At 35.9% G+C, this 25,687-nt stretch overlaps 5 protein-coding genes across 9 annotated transcripts; 2 read left to right on the top strand and 3 right to left on the bottom strand.

Moving 5' to 3' along the window:
• Window positions 1-505: 505 nt before the first annotated feature.
• On the bottom strand, window positions 506-6,019 carry LOC111788241 (uncharacterized). Its single transcript, XM_023668545.2, has 5 exons — window positions 5,644-6,019; window positions 4,118-4,191; window positions 2,267-3,992; window positions 1,988-2,192; window positions 506-911 (listed from the first exon to the last, which is right to left on the bottom strand). Exons 2-5 carry the CDS (start codon window positions 4,166-4,168, stop codon window positions 755-757), a joined length of 2,139 nt encoding a protein of 712 aa, XP_023524313.2. The 5' UTR covers window positions 4,169-4,191; window positions 5,644-6,019; the 3' UTR covers window positions 506-754.
• A 2,470-nt stretch (window positions 6,020-8,489) lies between these two features.
• Window positions 8,490-11,952, bottom strand: LOC111782233 (uncharacterized). Of its 3 annotated transcripts, none has more exons than XM_087118340.1 (4): window positions 11,434-11,952; window positions 10,381-10,470; window positions 9,510-9,619; window positions 8,490-9,422 (listed from the first exon to the last, which is right to left on the bottom strand). In XM_087118340.1, the coding sequence occupies exon 1, from the start codon at window positions 11,823-11,825 to the stop codon at window positions 11,472-11,474; it is 354 nt and encodes a 117-aa protein (XP_086974466.1). In that variant the 5' UTR covers window positions 11,826-11,952; the 3' UTR covers window positions 8,490-9,422; window positions 9,510-9,619; window positions 10,381-10,470; window positions 11,434-11,471. The 3 variants fall into 3 exon arrangements, with proteins under 3 accessions (XP_086974466.1, XP_086974468.1, XP_086974469.1); XM_087118342.1 differs by having other exon boundaries at window positions 10,428-10,470; XM_087118343.1 differs by lacking the exon at window positions 10,381-10,470.
• LOC111782227 (uncharacterized) lies at window positions 8,885-9,949 on the top strand. Its single transcript, XM_023663060.2, has 3 exons — window positions 8,885-9,020; window positions 9,178-9,233; window positions 9,474-9,949. The coding sequence occupies exons 1-3, from the start codon at window positions 8,915-8,917 to the stop codon at window positions 9,666-9,668; spliced, it is 357 nt and encodes a 118-aa protein (XP_023518828.1). The 5' UTR covers window positions 8,885-8,914; the 3' UTR covers window positions 9,669-9,949.
• Window positions 11,953-13,320: 1,368 nt separating the features above from the next.
• Window positions 13,321-17,976, top strand: LOC111790967 (adenylate kinase, chloroplastic). 2 transcript variants are annotated; one of them, XM_087123961.1, is made up of 7 exons: window positions 13,321-13,721; window positions 14,234-14,329; window positions 15,479-15,607; window positions 15,680-15,814; window positions 16,232-16,378; window positions 16,568-16,642; window positions 17,595-17,976. In XM_087123961.1, exons 1-7 carry the CDS (start codon window positions 13,536-13,538, stop codon window positions 17,697-17,699), a joined length of 873 nt encoding a protein of 290 aa, XP_086980087.1. In that variant the 5' UTR covers window positions 13,321-13,535; the 3' UTR covers window positions 17,700-17,976. The 2 variants fall into 2 exon arrangements, with proteins under 2 accessions (XP_086980087.1, XP_086980084.1); XM_087123958.1 differs by having other exon boundaries at window positions 13,321-13,730.
• Window positions 17,977-19,141: 1,165 nt separating this feature from the next.
• LOC111800525 (uncharacterized) lies at window positions 19,142-23,893 on the bottom strand. 2 transcript variants are annotated; one of them, XM_087123926.1, is made up of 3 exons: window positions 23,022-23,893; window positions 20,043-22,674; window positions 19,142-19,734 (listed from the first exon to the last, which is right to left on the bottom strand). In XM_087123926.1, exons 2-3 carry the CDS (start codon window positions 22,588-22,590, stop codon window positions 19,367-19,369), a joined length of 2,916 nt encoding a protein of 971 aa, XP_086980052.1. In that variant the 5' UTR covers window positions 22,591-22,674; window positions 23,022-23,893; the 3' UTR covers window positions 19,142-19,366. The 2 variants fall into 2 exon arrangements, with proteins under 2 accessions (XP_086980052.1, XP_086980050.1); XM_087123924.1 differs by having other exon boundaries at window positions 20,043-22,659; window positions 23,022-23,891.
• Window positions 23,894-25,687: the final 1,794 nt, after the last annotated feature.

Raw genomic sequence — 25,687 nt, 5'->3', positions numbered from 1 at the left:
GGCACGTGAAATTTCAGCCCTTGAAAGCGAACAGACAACGAAAGAGCAAATGGTTGAGCAACGCTTCATTTTCTCAAATACATAGAGCAGGATCTTTGTGGATGTAAAGAAACCAGAGGATCTTTGTGCTCTCTGCCTCTCTAGGCTATCATGGGTCACCAAGCTTGAAATTAGGTCCCTCCCTTGGAATATTTGGAAGTCAAGAACATAGGATATTGGTAATTTAATTAGTAGTCCAAGGAATTTCCCGATAACCACTGAGCTAAATCTAATGCCCTTGACACCATGCTTAGCTTATCCTACAAGGTTATCTGTCTGCACGTTCTTAAATGGATATTAGCACAGGACCTATAAAGATGCCTACTTCAAGTGCCCAAATGATAACGCGATAGTAAATCCGGGGCCTTTGATATCACACTACTAACCAGTAAACTATCTGATCTTTAATAGCCAGGTATTGTCATCAAAGCGTTTAGTTTGCCAGAGAAATAGCGTTGATCAAAGATTGGATACCAAATGAATATCAACTTTGCATAACTGATGAAAATTAGATACAGCGCACATTTAGCAGATTATACAACAGAATAGAGCATTCATAAACTAAGTATTTATAGATGAGGTAATCAGCTGCTTTTGAACAACAAAACGGAGACTACAAATCATTACCATCTGTACCTCTAGTGGCTTCTCTGCCTCTCTCATCTGTGCTTCCAATACAACTCTCCATATTGGACAAATTATGTTCCATCAAGGTCTACTGACTAGTGGCCTTCATATCCACCCACCTCTGGTGCTCATCCTCCAACGCCTCAACATCCTCCACCCAATCTTCCATGTTCGCACCAATGGTTTCCAAAAAAACAGGATCAAGTGCATCTATTGAGCACCTTGCTTTACAAGTCTCCAGTCTCCTGCTTGGGGCACAAGTGGAAGAATATAAAGATCATTTTCCTTGGCTTCTTTTTCAAAGTATACAAATCCTTACCCCAATTCTTATGGAGAACTTGAAATTTATCTTTTCCAATAAATTTATCTTTTGTTCAAATGTTGTAATTTTGCAATACAATCCAAAGAATAATGATTCTACACCTAGTCTACAATGCTATACATATCACCAATTTTTTAAATGATGAAGATATGGATGTAATGTTCGTTGTTCATGCAACCCAATTTTAAGAAAATCGGAAACAAAGCCTCCCCAATTGACATATCAAACTGACACAAAATACAATAATCCTAACTCCTAAGCTAGCATGGTTTCCCTTTAACACTAAAAATCCTTGCCAAATAAAGATTGAAGAACCACCATGGGTTGGTCTACAAAGTACTTTGGGTTAATGATAGAACCCAAATGTATTGCAATGTAAAGATACTGGAACTATAAGATAACGAAATATTCGAGGTAATTGGAACCTCCCTTTCTCGCACTCTCACTCGAGCCCTAACCAAATTGACTGAATCAATTCATCCTTCCCCCTTTCCCACTACCCCTATTTATATCCAAATACCATAATTAACTCTCTAATTATTTATTAATATACCCTGTAATATCCTTAATTTCTTTCTAATGGCAATCTTATCAGTTAACTATGGTGGTGAATCAGTTATGATAATGCATGGCAATCCTAGAAACTTTTAACTGAGAAGAAAAGTAGCATATGAACAGTTCTCAGCAACAATTTATAACTTATTGGATTAGTCAGCAACATAAAGTCACTTTATGGTCCGAGCTTTGGACTCTGGAGCATGATCAGCAATCACCAGAAAAGGATGCTGAGGTAGGTTAAAATAATGAATTTTATTTTTGAGTCCACATTCAAATTAATAAAAGTAAAAAGTGTAAGCCATCTGCCAAATGCTTTAGAAAATTTGAAATTGCAAAGTTCCATGAATGGCAGTTTGTTTGTGGAACATCTGACTTAAGGAAACTCACTGCCACAAATATTCTCACCAACATTTAGAAAAAAAGAAAGAACATCCAAGTTACCTCTCCTGGAGTTGCAAGTTATAATGAGCAAATGCAAGGTCATTCATCTTCTGCTTTTCAAGCCGGTTCTTCTTCTTTGAATAGATATATTTGAACACACTCAAGCTTTTACGACATTGTATAATGGTGCAGCTCTGACTCAATATCCTAACGGCCAAGCGTTGTAAATCCGGGTAATCAGTTCCATACAATGACCACCAAGTAGCTAAAAGACATAACAACGGAAGTTAACAGTTAGTAATGTAAGATTTCAGAAAAATATTTTAGGTTGAAAGTAACCTGGGGCCAATGAATCTCGACCATGTAATGCCACTGGCCGCCCAAAATCTCCAACAGCTTCCTCATAGAAGTTTATGTTGTTTGTAATCATAACCTGGGATGTTATATCTGGCTCTAAGGCTTCAATGCAATCAAGTAAACCCTTTTGAATAACTTTGCTGGGTACGAATGTAGGACTATAGAATATCGATGGATTTAGGTAGTATGCAGCCAAATGAAGAGAGCTCTGAAATTCCTTCAGCAAAACATGGTCAATGGCTTTCAAATATGGCAAGTAGACAGATTCCTTCTGGTTGAAAGCGAGCATGACACTGTTCTTTGCTTTTTCAAATGCATCATATATAAACCCGGCAGATGGCTTCTCCTCTGATTCAAGAAATTGCAGCACAGAAAGTAAGGGTTTTGTTCCCATCGTAATATGATCACACTTTGACCAGAAGATTGGATCGGCTGTGATCTTTGCCACCTCAAGTCCAGCCCCGGACTTCGACAAATTTGACTGTATCCAAGCACCACTGGTGAACATCTGACAAATATGGTTTTTCAAAGAAAAAATGTTTTGAAGAGTCAAGAAGATGGAGAAATATCTTGAAGATGCAAGCTGAATAATCTCTCTTCCACCACTTCTCTTTTTTATCTGATTTTGGACCCAGACATCGTTGTATATGAACTGAACTATCCTCTTTGCTTTCCCAACAACCTCTTTTACTTCTTCCATTTTCTCAATTTCCTCGAGGATTAACTCCACACAATGTGCAGCACAAACACTTGAGAAAAATGTCTTGTATTTTTTGACCAAGAGTATACCTGCAGCTTTAAACAAGGGAGAAGTATCTGTTACAAAATTGACGATATTCTTCAGTCCAACTTCTTGAACAATGCTGTCAAATAAACTTAGAAGCCCTTCCGGTGATTCTGATATTTCTGATAAATCAACAGACTTAAGGAACATGGTACCCCTGGGACAATAGACAAAAAAGTTTATGACTCCAGAACCAGTTCTATCCATCCACCTATCAACCAAGACTGAGCACCCTGTAACCTCCCAAGACTTTCTCAACTCTTCAACATACTCCCCAGCGTCCTGGACACTTCTGTCGAGCAATTTACCCATCAAAGAATGACAGGTAGGCATCTTATAACCAGGGCCTACAGCAGCAATGGCATCAGCCATTTGTTGGAAATGTTGTGTGCTTACTGCACTAATAGGTATACCAGCTTGGTATATAAATCTGGCAACAGCCCTATCAGCTTGTTCTATGCTTTCTATTGTCGAGGTGTTCTGGTTAACAGATTGAGCGACAAAAGATGTTGGAAAAGGGTGTTTCTTTTTCCTTTTTGCTTTCTTAGTAACACTTTCCAATACCTCCTTTCCCTTTCTCTGGAAAGAGCGTCGTCGAGTATTCTGAACTCGGTGTACCCCATCATCCATTTCTTCCCTTCTCGGGAAGCAGGATGCTGCATTTTTGCTACCCTTATTCAGCCGTTTCAGCTTTGCCAAAACTTTAAAACCTAAAAGTTGTTGAATCTGCACCTTAACTTCTTCTGGAACTTCCTCACAAGGAGTTACATTTCCTCTTTCCCCAGCAAGGTGTTGCTTTAGTCTGGATATCCCACCCCCAAGCATAACTTTATTACAGTATTTACATTTAATCTTCTGACGACCCCCATTGACCATAATTCCATGAGCCCAACCAGGATCAGAAGCTCGTGGAGGTACCATACCCTGTTTAAGATGTTCAGTTACTCAACTGTAATGTGACTAACTTCTTATTAAGAGGAAATTCAATCAACTTTAAAACCTTATAAACAGAACAAGCCATGCCTGCCAGTGCAAACAGACCCACTCACTCGTTTTTCCTTGAATTTCATATCTGTGAGAAGCTCCTCAGACTCCTCCATTGGATGTTCATAACCTGACTTATCTTGTTGAATCAAACACAAAGAATAAAATAAATAACTAAAAGATAAATTAAATCGTGGGAACGAGCTAAAGAGTATGGTTTATTCACTGAATTCTTGAAACAATGTGAAACAAATACGATGGTGTTACCAATGTAAGTGATGACCAAGAGTTCAGAGAAAGCTTTCAATCAGTCTGAGGTTGAATAACAAGCAATGTAATGCTATACATTTTACCAGACCATTTTATTTCCCAGTTTATTATATTAGATCTTGTCATGACCCCAATCATTTCCACGGACATTTACTTTCAAATTAAAACAATAAAATCCTAAAAGCATAGCTAGCATTCTACACCAAAGAACAAAATGATTTCCCTGATGAAAGGATGAACAATTAAAATGTACAAAATGAAAGGGGAAAATCAGCATAATCAAGAAAATAATAGAAATGAAAACTCTTTGGATCTGAACATGTCTTCTATGTGAGTTCTTACAAGGTCTGCCTCCATTAAAAAACATAAGTATATGTCATGCACTGTATATTTCCAAAGCCCATTTCTAAAATGTAGTAGTATCCTTGTACCAAAAGAAAGTATATACTGTCATATTTTCTAGCATTGCAAACCGCATAGCATCACATACAACTATGATAATATGCAGTAAACATGTCTCAACAAACTCCTTTCGACTCATATTTATAATGCTTTAGCACCAGATTCTTGCATGGTCTAATCAATTAAAATTACCCTGTTCATCCAATATTTTTACTAAATTCATATCTGAATGTGTCTGAAAATGCTCATTATGAAGCCTGGCTTCCATGCCCCAGATGCTATGAACACAAACCAGCTCACTTGTTCTTTTTGGACAGTCTACGTGCAATAGTTGGTGGCCCCTTGGGCCATTATTTCTTATACTTTGGATTATGATTTCACTTTACCTTATGGAATTGCTTCACTCCATTAAAGATACTCAAGTAACATTTCGCCACACTAAGTAATTCAACTTTTTGATCAAACCATTACCATTTCACTGAACAATTGAGCAAATTTATAAATTCCCAAAAGGTAAAGCTATGCTGAAAAAACTTGAAATTAAGAAACAAACACTAGTTCAACTTGATCTGAAGGTCAGACAGTAACGTTCAATGAATAGGAGATAATTATTCAGAGAAGCTGAATTTCGAGAGAAGGCAAACCAGTGTACATTGACATGCTTGTAAATTACAATGATAAGAGGCAGAAGTTGAGAAAAGAAGCTCAAATAAAAGGAAAGAGGTTCATAGTTAGCAATCAAAATGACAAACAAAAGCAGGTACGGAGAGTTCATCTGCAGAGGAAGTTCAAATCGAGTGATTATAATGCAAAAAGAAAATAATCGAATTGGAAAGTTAATTTGTTCTTGATTTCTCAGCTACACATTCAACTTTCCACAATGCTGGAAAATAAGTAAATCAAAATTCAGCTCACTTACTCTATAACTAATGAACTCGAAACACCATGCTAAATCCGAAATTGCCGGAGTCGGAGCGGAATCCGCCCAAGCTTTTGAGAACTGAAACAACAGATCAAAGGAGCTGAAATTGGAAGATTAAAGATCAAAGACTCCGACCGTAATCCCCAAGCCCAGACGTAGCCGAAAAATCAGTATGATTTCGGATAGCTCCTAATCTCCGAATTAAGTAAAGATAAGTTTCGGCTGGAAAAGTCAGAATCCGAAGAACGAGATAACGATCGACACGTTTCACAATTCATAGCTACAGTCTCGTTCCACCTACTCCTTGTTCTTCGAGAGAAATATTTCCATCTTCAAATCGCCTTCCATAAATTTTATTGGATAAACATTGATTACCCAACAAGAATATCACTTAATGGAGCATCACTAAATGAGTTGTTATGCAATAAGTTGTACGGTCGTATTCGATCCATCCCCTAATCACGAACATGAAAAAAAAGTATGTTTTCAAAATGAGCATAACTTAACGATAATTGACATGTTCTTTTTATTAAGATCAGAAGTTCGAATCTCCAATTTTTATATTATTTTCATACCATTTTTAAGTGTCGTATTTAAAGTGAATCTAAGTGCAACGTTTAAACAATTATACGTTTAAATCCCACTTTTTAATATAAAATGCCCTTGTTCACGATCTTTTAAATCCCACTTTTTAATATAAAATGCCCTTGTTCACGATCTTTTAAATCCCACTTTTTAATATAAAATGCCCTTGTTCACGATCTTATACTTCATTAGCATTAGGGTTCCACAAACGAAACTAAAAACGGATTCATTCATACATTTTGTGCATAGTGATTATGAAATGAGATAGAATTTTTTTATGCAAAAATTCTATTTGTTTGATAATAAGGATGAGAGCATTTAGACGTTAAAAAATGATCATTTAAATAAATTATAACCGAGAATATAGTTGAACCTAACGTTTCATCTAGTCATAGCTTGCAAAGGTATTTACGCAATCATTATGATAACTTGATCGACACAATATCAACAATCTTCCTTTTCTAGATAGAGGACGAGTGGCTCGTTTTTTTCAACATTTTACACTAGAAGAACAATATTTTTAAAGCGTTTGGCAGATTTGAGAACGAGCTTTAAGAATTTATTATAATAAGCATCCATCAATCGAGCTTTTATCTATCTTAATTTCATTCATTTGTATTGGAGTTAGTTCTTCTAATTCGTGTTGAAACTCCTTTTTATGGGTCTTTTTATTGAATAACTTGAACATCCTTTTCCATTTTTCAAAGAAAGCTCGGTCTCTAAATTAAAAACCTTATAGAGAATCAGATGTTCGTCCCGAACAAGCCTTTTATTTAGTGGGTTACATCAATAAGGCTACAAACTTAGAAACATAGAGCAAACAGAAAAAAATCGCCTTAAATTTGTGTTTCTAATTGACCGAGTAGCTCTAGAAATATGGGTATAAACTGTATAAGCTGTATAAAAAGACATGACCTTGCTCGTAAAGGTAACTAAAGTTCAAATTCTCACCCGTACAAAAAATTCGTCGTGAATTTAGGTCAAATAGCACCTACATACACAGAAACAAGTGGAGAAAATTGAAACTAACGCAACTTACCAACCACAAACAAGCAAGAAATTAAACCAAAACTTGAACTAAGACAGCTCTTCTAACCTTTATAGGAAGTATTGATGAATCTGAAACTGACACATGTAGCAGATGTTAATTCAATGCAAAGGGCTTCTTCAGCATCACGTTTAGGGCAGAGGGTTTCTTAAATTTCAATAGCCCTTTGCCTTTCTGCTCCTGCTTGCTGCACGTGAATTCCTTGTGTCGTCTAGCAAATAAAATCCAGAACCACATTCCCTAATAATAATCTGGCCAATATCCCTTGGTTGGACACAAATCTAGCTCAAGATGTCCTAACTATTAAGTATCATAGATGATATAGAACGTGCTCGAGAAGCAAGTGTGCAGTTGGTTGATGAACTAAAGATCGAGATAACCTTCACCCTCTTACCCTCTTTTAAGTTTAAGAACTTTCGACTTTAAGAAGAAGAAATATCCATAAATAAGAATACGAAACAAAGGAATCAATGGGAAATAGAGATGTATTCAATGTGCTTTACTTCCTAAACTATAGAATTCAAAAACGAATATTGTTCTAAAAAATAAACTCACCAAATAATTATGTGAGATCCAACATCGGTTGGAGAGGAGAACGAAGCATTCTTTATAAGGGTGTGGAAACCTCTCCCTAGCAAACACGTTTTGAAAAACTTGAGAGAAAATCCGCAAGGGAAAACCCAAAGAGGACAATCTGCTAGTGATGGGCTTGGACCGTTACAAATTAACATGAAAATAACTCAGCTACTTGAGATAATGCACTTTAAACCAAAAGATCAGAAGTTCAAATTATAACGCTCACACGGTTAAACTCAAAAATAAACCCACCAAATATAAAATTCAGCAACATCATTTAATTAAAAAAAAAAAAAAAAAAAACAGACAAACAAACAAACAAATGGGGCCTAGCATATTTTATTTAGAAAAAACAATTAAATGCTTGCCTCAGAAACACTTTTTCCATTGTGGGCAAATAAGCATAAAAATTCAAGCATCTTAAATTACTCACAAGTACTACCAAATATATTATATAAACGATCTATAAAAGTAAATAGATCCAGGATTTCCCCATCATATGTTGCTAGAAAGTGACCGACTAATTAATAAACCGAAAATGAATATGAACCTTCCTCAACCTGTGTGAAAGCAATATTTATCACAACAAGAAAGCACATTGATTATAAATGAATCCAACCACCATTGCAATATATGAAGAGAAAAGATGAACCCACATGTCATCTCATGACATGGTGCTCTTAAATTTCAAAATGTCTCGGCTTCATAGCTTTACAAGATCCAACAATTCAAAATTTGATCTACAAGACTAAAAAATGTACCTTCGTACATATAAGATCAAGTGCCACAGTTCATTTAAAGTTTCTGAAGATGTTGAGTTTACTTGCCAAAACATGTGAACCTTCCAAACATGGCCATGGATCATGTGAAATGCAACAGATGTACCTCTTCTACATTAAAAACTAACCTTCATTCCATCTACACTATAAAAATGATGATCACAACATACTTATCAGTCAGCCACCAACATTTACAACAAACTTTCAGTCTATTTTCTCCTTCTTTCGCATTTACCACTTCATTCTTATATTGTTTTGGCTTTTGCATTATCGAGCAACAATGAAGAAATTTTCTATTGTAGCTCACATGTCTCTACTTTTCGGAATTTTCTTCATCATACTAATGATTGGTAGAAGTCTTGATGTAACAACTCGCTGGGATCACAGTAAGATAAATCATCATCGACGTGATTGTGGTTTACATTATCTATTTATTGTATCATTCTAGTTGTTGAGAAATGCATTTGTATCCCTATAACATATACATCGATATCTTTCTCTGATTTAGATATGGCATTTAAGCTTTTAAGTGTGATGTTTCAGTGAGCTACAATGCAGAAGATGCTCACAGAACAGATGGCAGCTTAAGGCAAGAGGAGGTATTGTGTGTTTTCTCAGCCCACATTTCTTCACCTAGTTCAAAACATTTTGCTAGAAAATTTACAGAAAAAGATAGCCTAACAGGGACAAGAACAGGAAAAATATGAATAATAGATGCTTACTTGAGAGCACGTCGAACAAGACGAACCATAGCAACACGCTAACAGGAGACCATTTAAAGAAATTCACTGCAAAAGAAAAATCATCATTCAGTTTCTTTCTCATGCGTGCCTGTGCAGGAAAAGGCTAAAGAAGTACTTGGTATGGAGTTATACCCTACAGGATCCAGCCTCCCAGACTGCTCCCATGCATGTGGACCATGTTTTCCGTGCAAAAGGGTGATGGTGAGCTTCAAATGCTCTGTTGCGGAGTCATGTCCAACTGTCTACAGATGCATGTGTAAAGGGAAATATTATCATGTACCATCCAATTGAATTGAGCAAAAATTCAATCTGGAGGAATTTGCAGCAAAGAACAAAGCAATTAATGTTTGAATCAGCAGTAAGCACTGATATGGCGACTGTGGAAGTATTATAGTCTGAGACTACAGTCTGTTTATTTCATTGTATCAAGATCATTCTGTACGAGAAAATAACTGAGGCAACAAATTTTCAAGCACAGGAAGTTCAAATAGGAAGTTAGAACTTGGTTCTTTTTCTCGTTCAGTCGAGCACAATATCATTTCCTTTCTAATATAAGTCTAACTGTAATGAAATCTAGTTTATCCTGTTCCACAACTCTCTAGGCTTTCAAGTCGAGATATACAGTTGAATGGAGATTCGAAAAACAAACCAGAATAAGAGGATAAGCCTGTAAAGTTTGGAATATCAGAGGCATCTACATTTATGTTTTCACTTGCACAACCAAAAAGCATACCCATTCAGCCTAAACTGAAGAAAGTTTGTTCAACTCTTCAGGTTAAAGGAAGGAATAAGTAAGAGTTCATAGAGATGCGGTCAAAAACCAACGAATCCAGATCCTGTTCTTTGAAAACGACCGTCTACAGAAGAGGACTTTCAAATAAAAAGGTCAGTAGGATAAATACAACTTTGATGGTACCAGCTGGTCGGAAAGTGATTACATGGCTGAAATTTATCAGACAGCAAGAAACAGTTTTTAAAAAAAATTAAAAAAAGAAAGGGATACCTGATCAATAAAGATACGAACAGCAAGATATCAGTATCATTAATTACCAGAGCAAACAACAATATCTGGTCTTCAGGAATTAATGAAAACCTAGATTGAGGGAAAGAAATAAGCATAATCAGTTTCTATACAAAATAAAAGCTGTAATTCAAACAGAGACTAAACTACTGCACAGACTTGAACCACTCAACAGATCATGAATTTCAAAACTACCCAAGGCCAGTTCTATACCAAATGGATTCTAGTCCTCAAGCTTACTATTAGGCATGAAAAAGACGATCTTTCTCGAGTCCCTGAAAAATAGATCAGCAGACGTCTGCTTTTCCGGCCCTTCATCCTACACCTTACCTCCTAGTTAGTGCTTCTTTCATCGGTACACATTCGAATCTCACACACACAGAAGAGATGATTTTACAGTGATTTTACAGTAATTCTTCATCCTGGTCTCAAAACTCGCATCGGTTGTTGTTTTCTGATGGTTTCTACATCTCAAACTAAAAATGGCACTCTAATCTTTCATATGCTCATTTTCTTGATAGGTGTCTCGATGCAGGAACTTGGACAGCAAACAGGACCCTAAAACTATACCAACCATATTCGTGAATACTATAGGAAAAGAAACAAGATGCAGTTAACAGGGGAAATAATCTGCAAGACCCATTTGCACAATTATATCCGATATCTTGATATCGAAATTCAATCGAAAATCCACAAACTATCCGAACGAGAATGAAAACAGAAAAATAGAGGCCGATTATCTAACGAGATAGATTGCAGAAAGAGAAAATTCAAGTCAACGAATCAATAATTAGTAAAAGATGATCCAGACGACCGATAATGATGAAGGAAACACGAGCATTCAACGGTGAAACGGTGGCCAATATGCATCCACCTATAACGATTCGAGTTATAGGGCAAACCCCTCGATTGGATAAATAACATATCGTTCGTCGAGAAGCAGATGTTATCGATTACTTCGACAAAAAAAAATGTATATTAGATGATCGGACAGTCAAACCGATTAAGAAAAAACAAAAACACGAATTCAGTAACCTTTCGAAACATCAGCTTTACAACGTTAATCTGAATTATCAACTGACTCTACTTGAAGAGTCCCTGCCGTTTCCCCTAGAGCAGCAAGGGCTTTCATTCCCGTGGTGATGATTATGCCCATGGTCATCCTCCTGGTCGCTGTCGTCCTCGTCAAAGGGCTTCTGCTTGTGGAATATACAGCACTTCTTGGAGCTCTTCTTCTGCATGAACTCGTTGTCGACGGTGCCTTCCTTCCACGAGACCTTCTTCTTCTTCCGATTGAGACGGAGAACTAGGGTTTCGGGTGGCTGGGAGTGGGAGGAAGAGGATCCGTTGGCCAAGACGACGGTGGTTGTGAGGGAAGGGGAGGACGACGTTAATGCTCCGGCGGTGGTCGTCGGTGCCCTAGCCATGTGTGATCAAACAATTCTGCGTGATCGGAACGAGAATTGGGAATAGAGTCTTCGATGGCTTCTGCTTTTTCATATCCCACGAGAAAGACTAGTCCGCGCGCATCTCCAACCTTGCCGCCATTCTTTTGTGGCTAAATTTTAGTGTTTAAAAAAAATAAAAAATAAAAAACCAAGATTTTTAAAATAAATTTTATTATGTCAAAAAATAATTAAAAAATGATTTTAATAATAATTAAAAAAAATATATTTTAAAATATTCAAAAATAATATGTCTTTAATTTTTATTTGATCGAGCTTTAAAAAAAATATTTTTTATTCTTAGAAATGACACATTTAACTTCGATATTTAAATTTGTATTTCTAATTAGTCCTTAAATATTTAATTATTTACAAATTAATCTTTGAATTTAAAATCCGTTTCAATTTTCATCCCTGCAGAAATTTCCTTATTTTTTAGGGTTTCAAATCGAATTATTATAATTTTTATATTATAATAATTTATTTGGAATAATTATGAGCATATTTAAAAATGATTTAAATCCTTTAAAAAATAAGTGTTTAATTTTTATTTGATCGAGCTTTAAAAAATATATTTTTTTCTTTAAAAGTGACATAGATATTTGAATTTATATTTTTAATTAATCCTTAAATATTTAAATTATTTGCAAATTAGTCCTTGAATTTAAAATCCGTTTCAATCTCCATCCACGCAAAAATTTCGATTTTCTTTTAAGATTGAAAGCGGAATTATTACAATTTTTATATTATAATAATTAATTTTGAATAATTATGAACATATTTAAAAATGATTTTAATCATTTTAAAATAATTCTTAGTTTTTTTTTTTTTATATTAGTGGAAAAAAATATTTTTTTTATCCTTTAAAATACATATTTAACTTCGATATTTGAATTTGTATTTCTAATTAATCACTAAAATTTTAAATTATTTACAAATTGGTCCTTGAATTTAAAAACCATTTCAATTTCCATCCCTACCAAAAGTTTTTTTTAGAGATCATGACCAAATTAATAAATAAGTAAATAAATAAATAAATAAATTTCCCTACCAAAAGTTCTTTTTAGAGATGATGACCAAATTAAAAATAAATAAATAAATAAATAGATTTGTAGGTATCGAATTATTTTAATTTTATTCGAATATTTTTATATATATATTTAAAAAAATATTAATTTCAAATAATTAGTTTATTGAATAAATGTACAATTTCTATTAAAACAAGTAGAATACCATGTTTAATATAATTTTTAAAATTTTAAATTTCAATATTAAATTGTAACTATATATATATATATAATTTCTCAAACTAACAAAAATTATATATAAAAAAAATCACAAATAAAAGCAAAAAAACGTGAAATAGATTGATCACGTGTGAAATGCCAAAAATGCCCTCTTTAAATATCGAATCAAATTGAAGTTTCGAAACTTAGGAACGACAACTCCAAGTTGATTAAACTGACCAAAGAATTAAAATTAAACATCCAAAAATGGAAAGCATATAATAAGCTGAGTTTTTTGGACGAAAACAAGAGGAAAAGTGGCGGTCATTTCGCTTCGATAACATCAAGATCAAGATCGACGGCGTTTCACTGGAGTGATTCTAGTGAAGCTGCTTCTGCTGAGTGCCGGAGGTTCCGACGGACAGCGGTGGAGCTGAGCGGAGAGTGAGTCGGAGGAAGCTGAAGCATGGCGCTCTATTATTCGAGTTTCACAGCGTTTGCTTGTCCGAATCGACTCTTGTCGTCTCGGCAACGGCAACCGAATCATTTGCCTTATGTTTCGAACAATTCAATCTCGTTTACTCGTCACTGCCGAGACCTAAGTCTACCGTGCTTGGATATTTCGCTGTATCCGAAAGCTATGATTTCTCATGTAGTTACTGTATGATTTGATCGCATTTTTTTTTTAATCTAAATTTGAGTCGATTTGATCGCATTTTCTTTAATCTAAATTTGAGTCGATTTAATCGCATTTTTTTAATTTAAATTTGAGTCGATTGGATTGCATTTTTTTAATCTAAATTTGAGTCGATTTAATGCATTTTTTTAATCTAAATTTGACTCGATTTGATTTTATCTTTAGTGAATGTTCTTAGTGTTATTGGTGGAATTAGTCGGATTGAACAAGAACAGAATGCGGTTTTTGACTTATTACTATTATTTTGGTGAACTCCGGGCTGATTAAAACGATATGAAATTGCTAGTAGTTAGGGAATGGAAGAACTACGAGTTCGAACTTTATTTACAATCAAACACGTTTTAGTGGCAGAATTTACAATCTGCCGATATGATCGTTGGGATTCACTCCTTTTAACCCCGATAACGCTTTGGAAATTGAGTGGTTTGTTGTTTATGTCGATTGAACTTGGTTGTATATGCTGGCAGGTTACGGCGCGTGCAACGCCAGAGCCTCTTAGAATCAAGATATCCGGTGCTCCTGCTTCAGGCAAAGGCACACAATGCGAACTTATTACTCGGAAAGTAAGCAATTTCATTAACAAGCGAGCCTCCGAAATCTTCTATTTTTCTCTTGGCCCTCACTGACAATAAGCTATGCTAATTGCATATATCTATTTCTCCGACAGAGAATTTAGGTCGCTATTGTTTGTGAGGAGGTAAAATCTTAATCTGGAGGCTATCAGCTTCATATGTTTTAAACTCCGCTGATTAGGATAATTTGCCGCGAAGAGGAGGGCGTGATGTGTGTACTGAAGATGCTTGCTCTAATATTCTCTCCCCACAAAAAAGAAAAAAAGTTCTAAAAGAGGTTAGAGTTGGACTGTGAGATCCCCACATCGAATGGAGAAGGAAACGAGTGCTAGCGAGGACGCTAGGCCCCAAAGGGGGTGGATTGTGAGATCCCACATCGGTTGGGGAGGAGAGTGAATTATTCTTTATAAGGGTGTGAAAACCTCTCACTAGAAGACGAGTTTTAAAAATCTTGAGGGGAAGCCCGAAAGAGAAAGCCCAAAGAGGACAATGTCTGTTAGGGGTGGGCTTGAACTATTACATGGACCTAGAAAGAATATTTGAAAATACTTCTTGGAGTTGGGGAATGAGTTGGCTGAGTGATCAAGAAAGATCATGTAGTATGGTTAGATGGTTGTTCCGTGAGAATGTTGGGGAATGAGTTGGCTGAGTGATCAAGAAAGATCATGTAGTATGGTTAGATGGTTGTTCCGTGAGAATAATCGAAGTTCCCGCAAGCGGGCCCGGGTACTCACGGATATTAAAAAAATAAAAGTCAAAGAGTTTGGAGATGAAAGATTTGAGTTAAGAAAGTAGATTCTTGAGCTATTCTCCATTTTATCCTTTTCTATTAGAAAAGGATAAAGATGATATAATTCACTATTGAACACTATTGTGGCTGTTCCTTGTTTGGGAAAACAAGTATCGACTGTAAATCGATATGTGATGATTAGTTTCCACTTTAGTAGGCTTACATCCATTTTTCTTGATGCCTATATCTCCATTGAAGTCTTAATGTTTTGACCAAACCTATTCCCTGTCTGTGCTCATACTTCAATTTTTGTTATTGCCCTACAATCTTTGTTTATGCTCTATAAATTTCTCATGTTTTATTTCCCCTGGAGAATAGCAGATTGAATCATGTCATTCTCCTATGTGCAGTATGGTTTGGTGCATATCGCTGCTGGAGATTTACTCAGGGCAGAAGTCAATAGTGGCAGCAAAAATGGGAAGCTAGCGAAAGATTACATGGAGAAAGGACTATTAGTTCCTAATGAAATAGTCGCGCTGGTAGGAAAATCTATATTATTATTTTCGTATGTGGTAATTTTCGTCTGTAATGTGCCTGTCAGTATCTTGTAGATGGTTAAGGAGCGGCTGTCACAACCTGATGCTCAGGAAAAGGGTTGGCTCTTGGATGGTTATCCTAGGAGTTCTTCTCAAGCAAATGCTCTTAAGGAAGTTGGCTTTGAGCCTGATCTTTTCATTCTTCTTGAAGTAAGATTTGTTCAATGATGCTGATTTAAGTTTCAAAATTTGCACTTTTACACTGAATTGCCAAGATTGAGGAGTGTCAGTACTGGTTCTTTTTTGTTTTTCTAATACATGGGGGTTTCTATCACGAAAAAGAAAAAAAAAAAAAAAAAAAAAAAAAAAAAAAAAAAGAAGCAAAACTAAATTTAATGTCGGTAGGTTGATTTGGGTTGCATACGCATTTTTATCTTGATTTGTGGCTTTTTGAATTTTTGATGATGTCTAAGTGGATTAGCATAACTTTTACGAAAATGTCACTACCTTATGTGCATTGTATGCTATGCCACGGGGATCATAGCTTTTGTTATGGTCTACTCTTAACAAACATCTTATCAGAGCTTCAAGACCAGAACTTACAATAACCTCGATTTGTAATTGTAGGTCCCCGAAGAAATTCTTGTTGAGAGAGTTGTTGGAAGAAGACTGGATCCCGTTACTGGTAAGATATATCACTTGAAGTATTTTCCTCCCGACAATGAAGAAGTTGCTGCCAGACTTACACAGCGCTTTGATGATACTGAAGAAAGGGTATTTTCTTTAACACTCTATCTATTTTGGTCTGTCATTTCAAACCATTATCTATGGTGGTGTGTATATTTAACAAGGTTTTGTTTGGATCATTCTTGGGCAAGCTTCTTAATCTCCATAATTTTGCTTGTTTCTGAGCACTTACGCTATTGAAATATTGACTGTGCTCCCTGCCATTGGGGTTTTCAGGTGAGGTTAAGATTGCAGACTCACCACCAGAATCTGGAGGATGTTCTTTCATTGTATCAAGATGTAACAGTTAAGGTATGCAATCTAGCCCCCATCGACCATCACTCCCCTTAATGGGGAAAACAGAAAAACAAAAAACGAAAAAAAGAACAAGAGAAAATGTACCTGTGCATTTAGCCTGTTGTTCATTCTTGTCATTTCTGGAAGAAGTCTCTGGTAAATGCCTTTATTTTACTTGAGAATCTGAATTAGTAAACGCTATGGATTTGATCAATTTTCGTTCCTTTTTCCTCACAGACTACCCTTCCCAGCAATCTTGACCAATTCTCAAATCCTATGCCATTGGCTTTAGGATATTAGCACCCACAAATGGACTCAAGTATCTAATCGAAACACAACATATATGTGAGCAAAAAGGAGTCCAGGCATGCTTTGACCAATTGGATAGTCCTCCCATAATTTTGTTTTGAGACCATCCTTCAATCAACTCTATCCTCAATCAAGTTGCACTATGCTTTGGAAATTCAAAAGCTAAAACAACTACCAGAGAGGCTTATTTTTGTTGACTAACCAAACTCATCTTGCCCGTACTTACTAGAGTTAATTTCATACCCTAGGGAGTTAACTTCTTCAGAAACTGCCACTTTCACTTTACTAAAACAACAACGATGCATTCTTAACGTTAACGTATCTCCCAACTCTAAGGGAAGAGACAAATTTCCAGTTAACTAATTTTCGTTTGATAACTATTTGGCTTTTTGTTTTTGTTTTCAAAATTTAACTAAGAATTCAAATGGTTTCTAAAGAATGATGAAATCCATGGTAGAGAAATGATGAGAAAACAAACACAATTTTCAAAAACGAAAAATAAAAAATCAAATGGTTATCAAATAAGGTCTAAATGTCTTTATTTTCCAAAAGAAATCACAAATGATGAACATTACTGACTTGTATAGCATCAATTGACTTGGTTGTTCTGCATCTGTTCATCAGTATAGTACTCAAAAACTATTTTTCCTCCTTTCAGGTGAATGGAAATGCGCCAAAGGCAGTTGTATTTGATCAAATAGATAGACTGCTAACAGGACTTCTAGAGCAACGGAAGGCTGCTATAGAATCTCTAGCCACATAGATAACTTTGCAGCATGGTTAGGCCCCTTTTGAGTTTGTGAGATTACATACTCAGCGAAATGGATCTTTTTTGTTATCATTTTTTTTCGGTGGATAGGGAAGCCTTATCTATTAATTACATTTTTTCTATGACTCTGTACAAAAGCAATAAACATGAGAAAACATCATTATGTAGTGTTACGAGGTGGCTTGAGACCAGAAAAGCTTGTACTGCATTTACTTTCATCTTACCCAATGTAGTAGTATCAATAAAATGATTGAAATGGAATTTCAAGGAAGAGTGATAAATTCTTAGGGTTTCTTCCATTTCGTTTCTTCGATAAATTTTATGGTAAGCACAGGTTTTTGATTTCATTATATTTAATGATTTGTATGGTAGGCGTTAAATGAAAACTGGTCTGACTATTGGTAATGGAGGAAATGATCACTGGTGCAATTTTGATGCATCAAGGGATCGATAAATTACCCATCATGAACTGTTCATCTGCAATTTTTGTATATTTGAGATAATCGATTCTTAATAGTGTAATAAGTTTGCTTGAGCAAAATTGAAATTACCTTTAGATGACTTGTCATTCATAATACTGAGGTTTTTGACTCAATCTAGCATTTTGATACTCTCAGCATCTCTTTTGAATTCAAATCATGACTTGAGAACAAACCAAATAAGGGAAAACACTCTGTTCTGTTAGTCTCTCGTCTCTCCAACTATTTCTGCCAGTTGAGACGTTTTGTTTTATAATTAGGATAAATATGTTATGAGTTGAGAATTTTAGGAACCAAAATAAAGAATGCGTAGTATTTGAGGGACTAAAACATTAGCTTTAACACAATTGAAGTTGTAGTTACTGTTTGGTGGTGGGTGCAGTTCATAATTTATGGTTGTAATAGGAAGATATTGATGGGTATCTTTGTATGCCTACATTCTTAATATGCACTCACATAAGAAGTTTTCCTTTGTCTTCTCTGATTTTTCCAATCTCTTGCCCATGTGCTTCTGTCTTGTCTTATTTTTGCAGGACAACTAGAGCTCCTTGTGCAGAAGGGAATGGTTTGTAGGATCTAACACACGTTTCTAGAAGTGTGTAAAAAATCAAAGAAACCTGTTTGTAAGGATTGAAACTAATAACAAATTTGTTGTAAACAGGCCCTTGGATATTGGCACCGGACACCATTGCTGGCAGGGAGGTGGTTGGTGGATGGATTGTTGAAAACCATCATCTGATACTATTTACCATACAAATGCAGGATCTCTTCCATGTTTTGTCATTACGATTGGAGTGATCGCATATGGACGCCATAAATTTCACTTAGGGGCCTTGGAAATTATCTGATGTGAAACTTCCAACTTGAAAGTTGGACAATGTTTTTGCATCAACGTTGTAAGTTATGTATAAAAGAAACTTTGCTTTTTAAATGTGAAGGAAGAGGACTTCAACAGTCTTCAGAAAAGAAAATTCTCTTATACACACTTCATTTGATGAGCTCTACAAATATATTATCCTTAGTTTTATGCTAAGGTCTGAGTTTGTGGGAGATCTCTAGAACTCACTAATTGAATACAGGCTATTGGTCTTATATGATGGCAAAGACTCTGATTGCAGCAGCAAAAATCTTGAGTACTTTGATCGGTACGGCAAAGACTTATCTTACATTCTCATTGATGAACTAAACGAAATGTTTTTTAGTTGAACTGTTTTTCAGGGACATTGAAGAAGAGTAAGGATCAACGTCTAATAGCATCTTCACTACCTCTCTCATTGAAGGGCGAAGTGATGGAAGCTTTGTTGTGCAAAGTACAGCAATCTTCAGGACTTTAATCATGTCATTTTGGACGACTTCAGATGCAACTTTAACGTCTAGAAGCTTGAGGACATTATCACGCTCATTGAGGTGTGTTGAAACCCAGTAAACAATATCTTTTCCTTCTCCATATTCATCTTCGATTGCTTTCCTACCAGTAATCAATTCTAACAGCACCACACCATAACTGTACACATCACTCTTTTCTGAAACTTTTGGAGTATATGCTAGCTCTGTAGAGGAAAGTTGCATGAATTAGTTAATCTTATTTTCATGTTCAACTTGATTATGATGATGTTAAACAACAAGCAAAATACATCTGTATCTGTAGAGCAGAAACAAGTTGAACTTTAGGCGACTTTTTACAAAAGGAGAAAAATGCCTAGTTGATCAGAATGAAATTAGAAGTATGAATGTTAGGCTAGAAATTTGCAAGTGTTGCAAGAGAAAGGTCATCAATGGAAGTATTTGTTTATCAAGTGCATCAAGTAATATCTAGTGGGGGAAAAAATAGGGAGATTGATTAGGGGGAATAACTCACCAGGAGCAATATAACCATGAGTGCCAGCAAGAGAGCTGTTCTCAGAAACACTTTGAAACTGATCTGCAACCTTTGCTACTCCAAAATCAGCTATTTTTGGTTCATAATCTCCATCTAGAAGTATGTTTGTTGATTTTATATCTCTATGAATTATAGGCGGTGAACAATCATGATGCAAGTAAGCAATTCCCCTTGCTGCCCCCAAGGCAATCCTGTACCTCTGGTTCCAGTCCAATTCAGGCTGCCCACCTTTGATTTGTTTTTGAAGTGCTTCACGCAGGTTTCCATTAATCATGTAATCAAAAACTAGATAACTAGATCCCTCTCTCATTAAGCAAGCATAGAGCTTCAAGATGTTTCTATGTCTTATCTTCCCCAAAATCTCCATTTCTGCTGCCAACACCTTCATTGCATCTCCTTTCCAGAGCTGCTTAACAGCCACCGTACTGCCGTTTTTCTTCAGATCCAACCGATAAACTTTTCCCGTTCCTCCACTCCCTATCAAATTGTCTTCTTCAAAGTTGCCTATTTCATCTGCATCAATTTCCACTTGATGAAATGATGCAATTTTCCATTTTGGAGCTCCTTGTTGGTCCCCTTCCTGACTGGTCTCTGAGCCTGTCTCACTGCGCTTCAAGTAATTACAACTTACCAACACCAGCCCTGCTAATACACAAACCAAGATGGAGACTATGATACTGAAAAATACAAGTTTATCCTCTAGCACCCCTTTTTGACTATGCTTTCCAGTACAAGTAGTCAGGCTTGTTTTTATCCTTTCTCTGTAGTTTTCATCAACACAGAGTTCTTTGTTGTCCAAAAATGCTTTGTCTCCACTCATTGCCAGAAGACTGGATGGAACCCTTCCAAAGAGCTGATTACCCGACAAATCAATCGAACTTAGTTTCATTTTCTCCAAGTACTCCGGGATTATACCTGTAAGTTTGTTTCTTGAAAGATTCAGAGAGTTCAAAGAGCTGATTAATGAAAATGAAGATGGAATAGTGCCACTAAGAGAGTTGTGAGCAAAATTTATGTCCACAAGTCTTTCACAATTCCCAATCTCCAGTGTGATTGATCCATTCAAAGAATTTACTTCCAGATGTAGTGATGAAAGTTGCCTGAGAAAACCAATTTCAGAAGGTATTTCTCCATTGAAGTCATTGTTACTCAAGTAAAGCCTTTCTAAATTTGTCAACTTGCCAAGCTCTGATGGAAGCTTACCTGAAAACTTATTGTTTAGCAAAATCAATTGGCTCAAGCTAGTTGATAAACCAATGTTTGGGGATATAACTCCAGTAAATTCATTGTCACTAAAATCAATCATTTTTGCATTAGGAAGAGCCCAAACCCCATCTGGAATCCTGCCAGACATTTGATTGTTACTTATTCTGAACCTTTGCAGTGATTTGCACTCAGCTAGAGAAAGTGGAAGCTCACCTGAAAATCTATTTTCCAGAGCAAGTAAGAACTGCAACTTCCCATTCTCACACAAGAACTTGGGGAAATCACCTGAAAATTGGTTCTCCGATATGTCAATACTGTCGAGAGGCGCAAATCTGCCGAAATTCACAGGAAATTCCCCAGAAAAGTTGTTCCTATAGATTGAAAATGCAGTAAGATTCTGCATATTTCCAAACCCTTCAGGAAGCTTTCCAGAGAAGTTGTTTTCATACGACTGAAAAACCACCAAATTCCTCAAGTTCCCGACCTCTTCAGGCAACTCCCCGTAGAAATTATTTGCCGAAATATCGATTTCTTGCAGAAGGGTAAGGTTCGAAATCTCTGGTGGGATTTCTCCAGTCAAACGGTTCACAAAAAGTTCAAGCTTATTCAGATTCTTCAACTTGGATATTGACTTGGAAAGTTTACCAGAAATTTTGTTCCTTGAAAGATCCAATGTCTGTAATGCCTTCAATTCAAACAGAGACTCTGGAATTTCTCCTCTCAAATAAGCATTGGCTAGATATAGCCAAGTTAAGTTCTTCAAATTTCCAATAGATTCTGGTATTTCACCTGTCTCAAACTCATTTTCACCTAGACCAAGAGATACCAATCCAGTTAAATTCCCAACCCAGAATGGGAATTGACCAGAGAAAAAGTTGATAGATAGATCAAAAGCCTCCAAATTTCTCAGCTGAGAGAGATCAGGAATTCTCCCAACCATTTCGTTGTCAGTGAGATTCAGTACTTTAAGATTGCTACAGTTCATCAGTTGATAAGGAAGTACCCCAGAAATGTGGTTTGAGGCCAATGAAAGTGTTGCGAGACTTTGCAGAACAGAAATAGATGGAGAAATCTCACCAGAAAGCGACTTGTTTTCCAAAGAAATCTCAACAACTCTCCCGGAAAACCGGTCGCAAGTAACACCGGAGAACCCACAAGGGGATTCAGAATCAATCCAAGAATGAAGAAAACCCGCCGGGTCTTTGAGATTCTCTTTGAAACGAAGCAATGCTCGAGTCTCGATCGGAAGAGACAGAGTTGGAACAAAAAGACTCGAAACCAAAAGAAAGATCAACAGGGAATAAACATGGAACTTCTCCATTGGGGAGATTGAGAATAATCCTCACAGTATCTACGATCGAGTCGGCTCGATCAATACCCTTCGTGGCACCTACACAACAAACATCTGTAGTCAGGAAAGGAAAAACAATACAGTTCCATATCAAATGTTGATATATAGTAGAGAAAATCAGTGGTTGTTGGGATGAAAAGAAATGAATCAAAGGAAAACCAAAAACAAAAACAGGTGTATGTTAGTATGTCATTTTTGGGTGAACAAGTGGATTTTCCTTCATAATTGGTACATGATATTCATGATTAGTGGAAAAGAAGAAGGAGATTTACTTCAAAGCCACTCATATCAAAGCTAAACTATTGCTCATCATGGAAGTAAACTGGAAGAAGAAGAAGAAGAAAATTTGCATATCATTCTTCCATTACTGTTTGTAAGTGCTTTTGATGCTTAAATCTTACCTGAAGCAAGAACTTACTCCATCTCCTCCATTATTTCCTCTGCTAGAAACTCTCTATCCTCGACCCTTAATTCAGCATCTTCCCAAACAGATCATAAATTCTTACAGCAACTTAGAGGGTTTTCTTCAGCTTTCAGGGAAGAACAGTAAGTGTTCATCATTTTTTTTTTTTTTTTTTTTTTTAATTATAGAAAGGGAGTGTTTGGTTGCAGGGAATTGGGTGAGAAATGGAGATTGTAGAAGGAATGAAAGGAACTTATAAGTAGAAGTGAAGTTCCTTGGATGTGCTACGATACTCACTTTTGGTGGAAACTTAAGCAAACAGAGTGACTGAGACAGACGTTCTCTGTGACTTGTGAAGTGCTTTTTGTATTGGTGGGAGAGAAGAGAAAGAGAGAGAGACTGAGAGAGACCTACTCTGTGACTTGTGAAGTGCTTTTGTATTGGTGGGAGAGAAGAGAGAGAAGAGAGAGAAGAGAGAGAGAAGCTTACAGAAGCAGAGAGAGGGAAAGAGAGAGAGAAAGAGACCTACTCTGTGACTTATGAAATGCTTTTTGTATTGGTGGGAGAGAAGAGAGAGAGAGAGAGAGAGAGAGAGAGAGAGGGAGAGAGGGAAAGAAAGAGAGAGAGACCTACTCTGTGACTTGTGAAATGCTTTTTGTATCGGTGGGAGAGAAAAGAGAAAGATTACAGAGAGAGAGAGAGGGGAGGAGAGAGAGGAGGAGAGAGAGACCTACTCTGAGTTATGAAGTGCTTTTTGAATTGGTGGGAGAGAAGAGAGAGAGATTAGAGAGAGATTAGAGAGAGGGAGGGAGAGTTTATTTGGTAATAGTTTTTGAAGGAGAGAGAGAGAGAGAGAGAGAGAGAGAGAGAGAGAGAGAGAGAGTTTAGTTGGTGACAGTTTTTGAAGGCGAAGAGTAGGAGAAGAGGGGGGGGAAGGGGGAAGTGGGTGATATTTGGATAAAAATTTACTAATTCCACTCCAGTTTTTGCTTCTTCCACCACACCACCACCCATTAGATCCCATCTGAGTTTAAATTGAATGATGGGAGTGGAATCCATCAACTTTCATACGTAACAAAAAGAGATAGCAGCTTTTTTCATTTTCCAAAATCCCTCATTTTTTATTATTCTTTAATTCTTTATTATTTATTATTTATTTAATTACCCTTTCCTTCACCCCAATCATTGGAGATTCGACTCATTTTTCATTCCACCCTTTTTTTTCTTTTTCTTTTATTTTTTCAAAATTCTACATGTGACCGGTTCCCCAGGTTTCCCAGGATTGGATAAATAATAATAATAAAAACAAACCTATGGTTGGGTTTTATCCATCTTCACTTCCCTTATATATCCTTCTATGAAATCATTACTCTCTTCAACCTTCTTAAATAATACATTTGTTTGTCGGTGAACATAGGTTCAATTATAAATTTAATTTCTCCAATTCTAAAAAAAAAAAAAGTAGAGTTTAGTTTCTGCTCGAGAATGCGAGAGTGCTTGTTGCTCGTATTCTCAATTTAGGGTCTGTTTAAGCGTCATTATATAATAGCTCAAAGTTACCGCATTATGTATCGTCATTAGCCTTAGTTATAAGGTTTCTATATCCTTATAAAGAATGTTTTGTTTGCCTCTCCAACCGATGTAAGATCTCACAATCCACCCCTCTCCCCTTTAGGGCCTAGAGTCCTTGTTGGCATATTGCTTGGTGTCTAGCTCTTATACCATTTGCGAGAGCTCAACCTCAAGCCTACTGCTAGTGGATATTGTTCGTTTTGACTCATTATGTATCATCGTTATCCTTAAGGTTTTAAAACACGTATGTTAGGGAGAGGTTTCCACACTTTTGTAAAAAATGCTTCGTTCCCCTCTTCTTCAACGAATGTGAGATCTCATCAATTCTATTTTATTAATTTTTTTTTTTTTATGAATTTACCTCTGTATATATTTTATTAATTTATTTGGTGAATAAATATTCATTTAACCATCTTAAATTCAATGTTTGTACACCAACAAACAGGTAGACAAGGGATTGGTCATCAAATCTCCAACTTGATTTTTGTGTTTTTATTTTTTTCTTCATTCAAATAAATTGTCAAATCCAACCAATATATATATATTTATATTTATTTATTTATTTTATTTCATAATTGTCTTTTTTTTTTTATTATTTATTTTCCTACAACTTTTTTCTTATTGAAATGAGTGGCAAATCTTATTTATAGAATTGAAAATAAATAAATAGATATTTGATGAATTAACATTTTATTTTTAATAAAAACAAAAATTTGAATAAATGATACGAACAATCCAACCAACTCATAAAATTTATAGTTGATTTTTAAAATTTATAGTTGAGTTTAGTTTGGTTCATTATTTAACGAGGGTTGTTTGAGTTAAAAAGAAATTACGAATCTGAACAATTGGGTTGGGTATATATATTAATATTATTTAACAGTTAGATTAAATTAACATATACTCTTCATTCGAAGTCGAAGATTTAAATCTTCAACGCCCCTACCTTCGTTGTACTAAGAAATTAACCGTTTTTACTTTCTCAGTAATAGAAGCGATATTCTTGCTAAGTTAAAATGACAAACCTATTAATGGTTACGAGAGAGACGGGGGAAAATGAAACAAGATAAGTTCCGAGTTTTGTAGGGTTCG

This window comes from Cucurbita pepo, chromosome 1 (assembly GCF_057944985.1).
Source record: "Cucurbita pepo subsp. pepo isolate OVF chromosome 1, ASM5794498v1, whole genome shotgun sequence".
Lineage (NCBI taxonomy): Eukaryota > Viridiplantae > Streptophyta > Magnoliopsida > Cucurbitales > Cucurbitaceae > Cucurbita > Cucurbita pepo.
Note: the sequence above shows the minus strand (reverse complement) of the source record. Positions and strands in the feature narration are given on the sequence as shown.

Coding starts and splice junctions, on each gene's coding strand:
- LOC111800525 (XM_087123926.1), bottom strand. CDS start 22,590: ATGGAGAAGTTCCATGTTTATTCCCTGTTGATCTTTCTTTTGGTTTCG. Junction 19,735..20,042: donor TCATGGTTATATTGCTCCTG/GTGAGTTATTCC, acceptor TTTCCTCTACAG/AGCTAGCATATACTCCAAAA.
- LOC111790967 (XM_087123958.1), top strand. CDS start 13,536: ATGGCGCTCTATTATTCGAGTTTCACAGCGTTTGCTTGTCCGAATCGA. Junction 13,731..14,233: donor TGATTTCTCATGTAGTTACT/GTATGATTTGAT, acceptor ATATGCTGGCAG/GTTACGGCGCGTGCAACGCC. Junction 16,643..17,594: donor ATCAAGATGTAACAGTTAAG/GTATGCAATCTA, acceptor TCCTCCTTTCAG/GTGAATGGAAATGCGCCAAA.
- LOC111782227 (XM_023663060.2), top strand. CDS start 8,915: ATGAAGAAATTTTCTATTGTAGCTCACATGTCTCTACTTTTCGGAATT. Junction 9,021..9,177: donor AACAACTCGCTGGGATCACA/GTAAGATAAATC, acceptor GTGATGTTTCAG/TGAGCTACAATGCAGAAGAT. Junction 9,234..9,473: donor GCAGCTTAAGGCAAGAGGAG/GTATTGTGTGTT, acceptor GTGCCTGTGCAG/GAAAAGGCTAAAGAAGTACT.
- LOC111782233 (XM_087118340.1), bottom strand. CDS start 11,825: ATGGCTAGGGCACCGACGACCACCGCCGGAGCATTAACGTCGTCCTCC.
- LOC111788241 (XM_023668545.2), bottom strand. CDS start 4,168: ATGGAGGAGTCTGAGGAGCTTCTCACAGATATGAAATTCAAGGAAAAA. Junction 3,993..4,117: donor TGAAATTCAAGGAAAAACGA/GTGAGTGGGTCT, acceptor CATCTTAAACAG/GGTATGGTACCTCCACGAGC. Junction 2,193..2,266: donor TCGAGATTCATTGGCCCCAG/GTTACTTTCAAC, acceptor TATGTCTTTTAG/CTACTTGGTGGTCATTGTAT.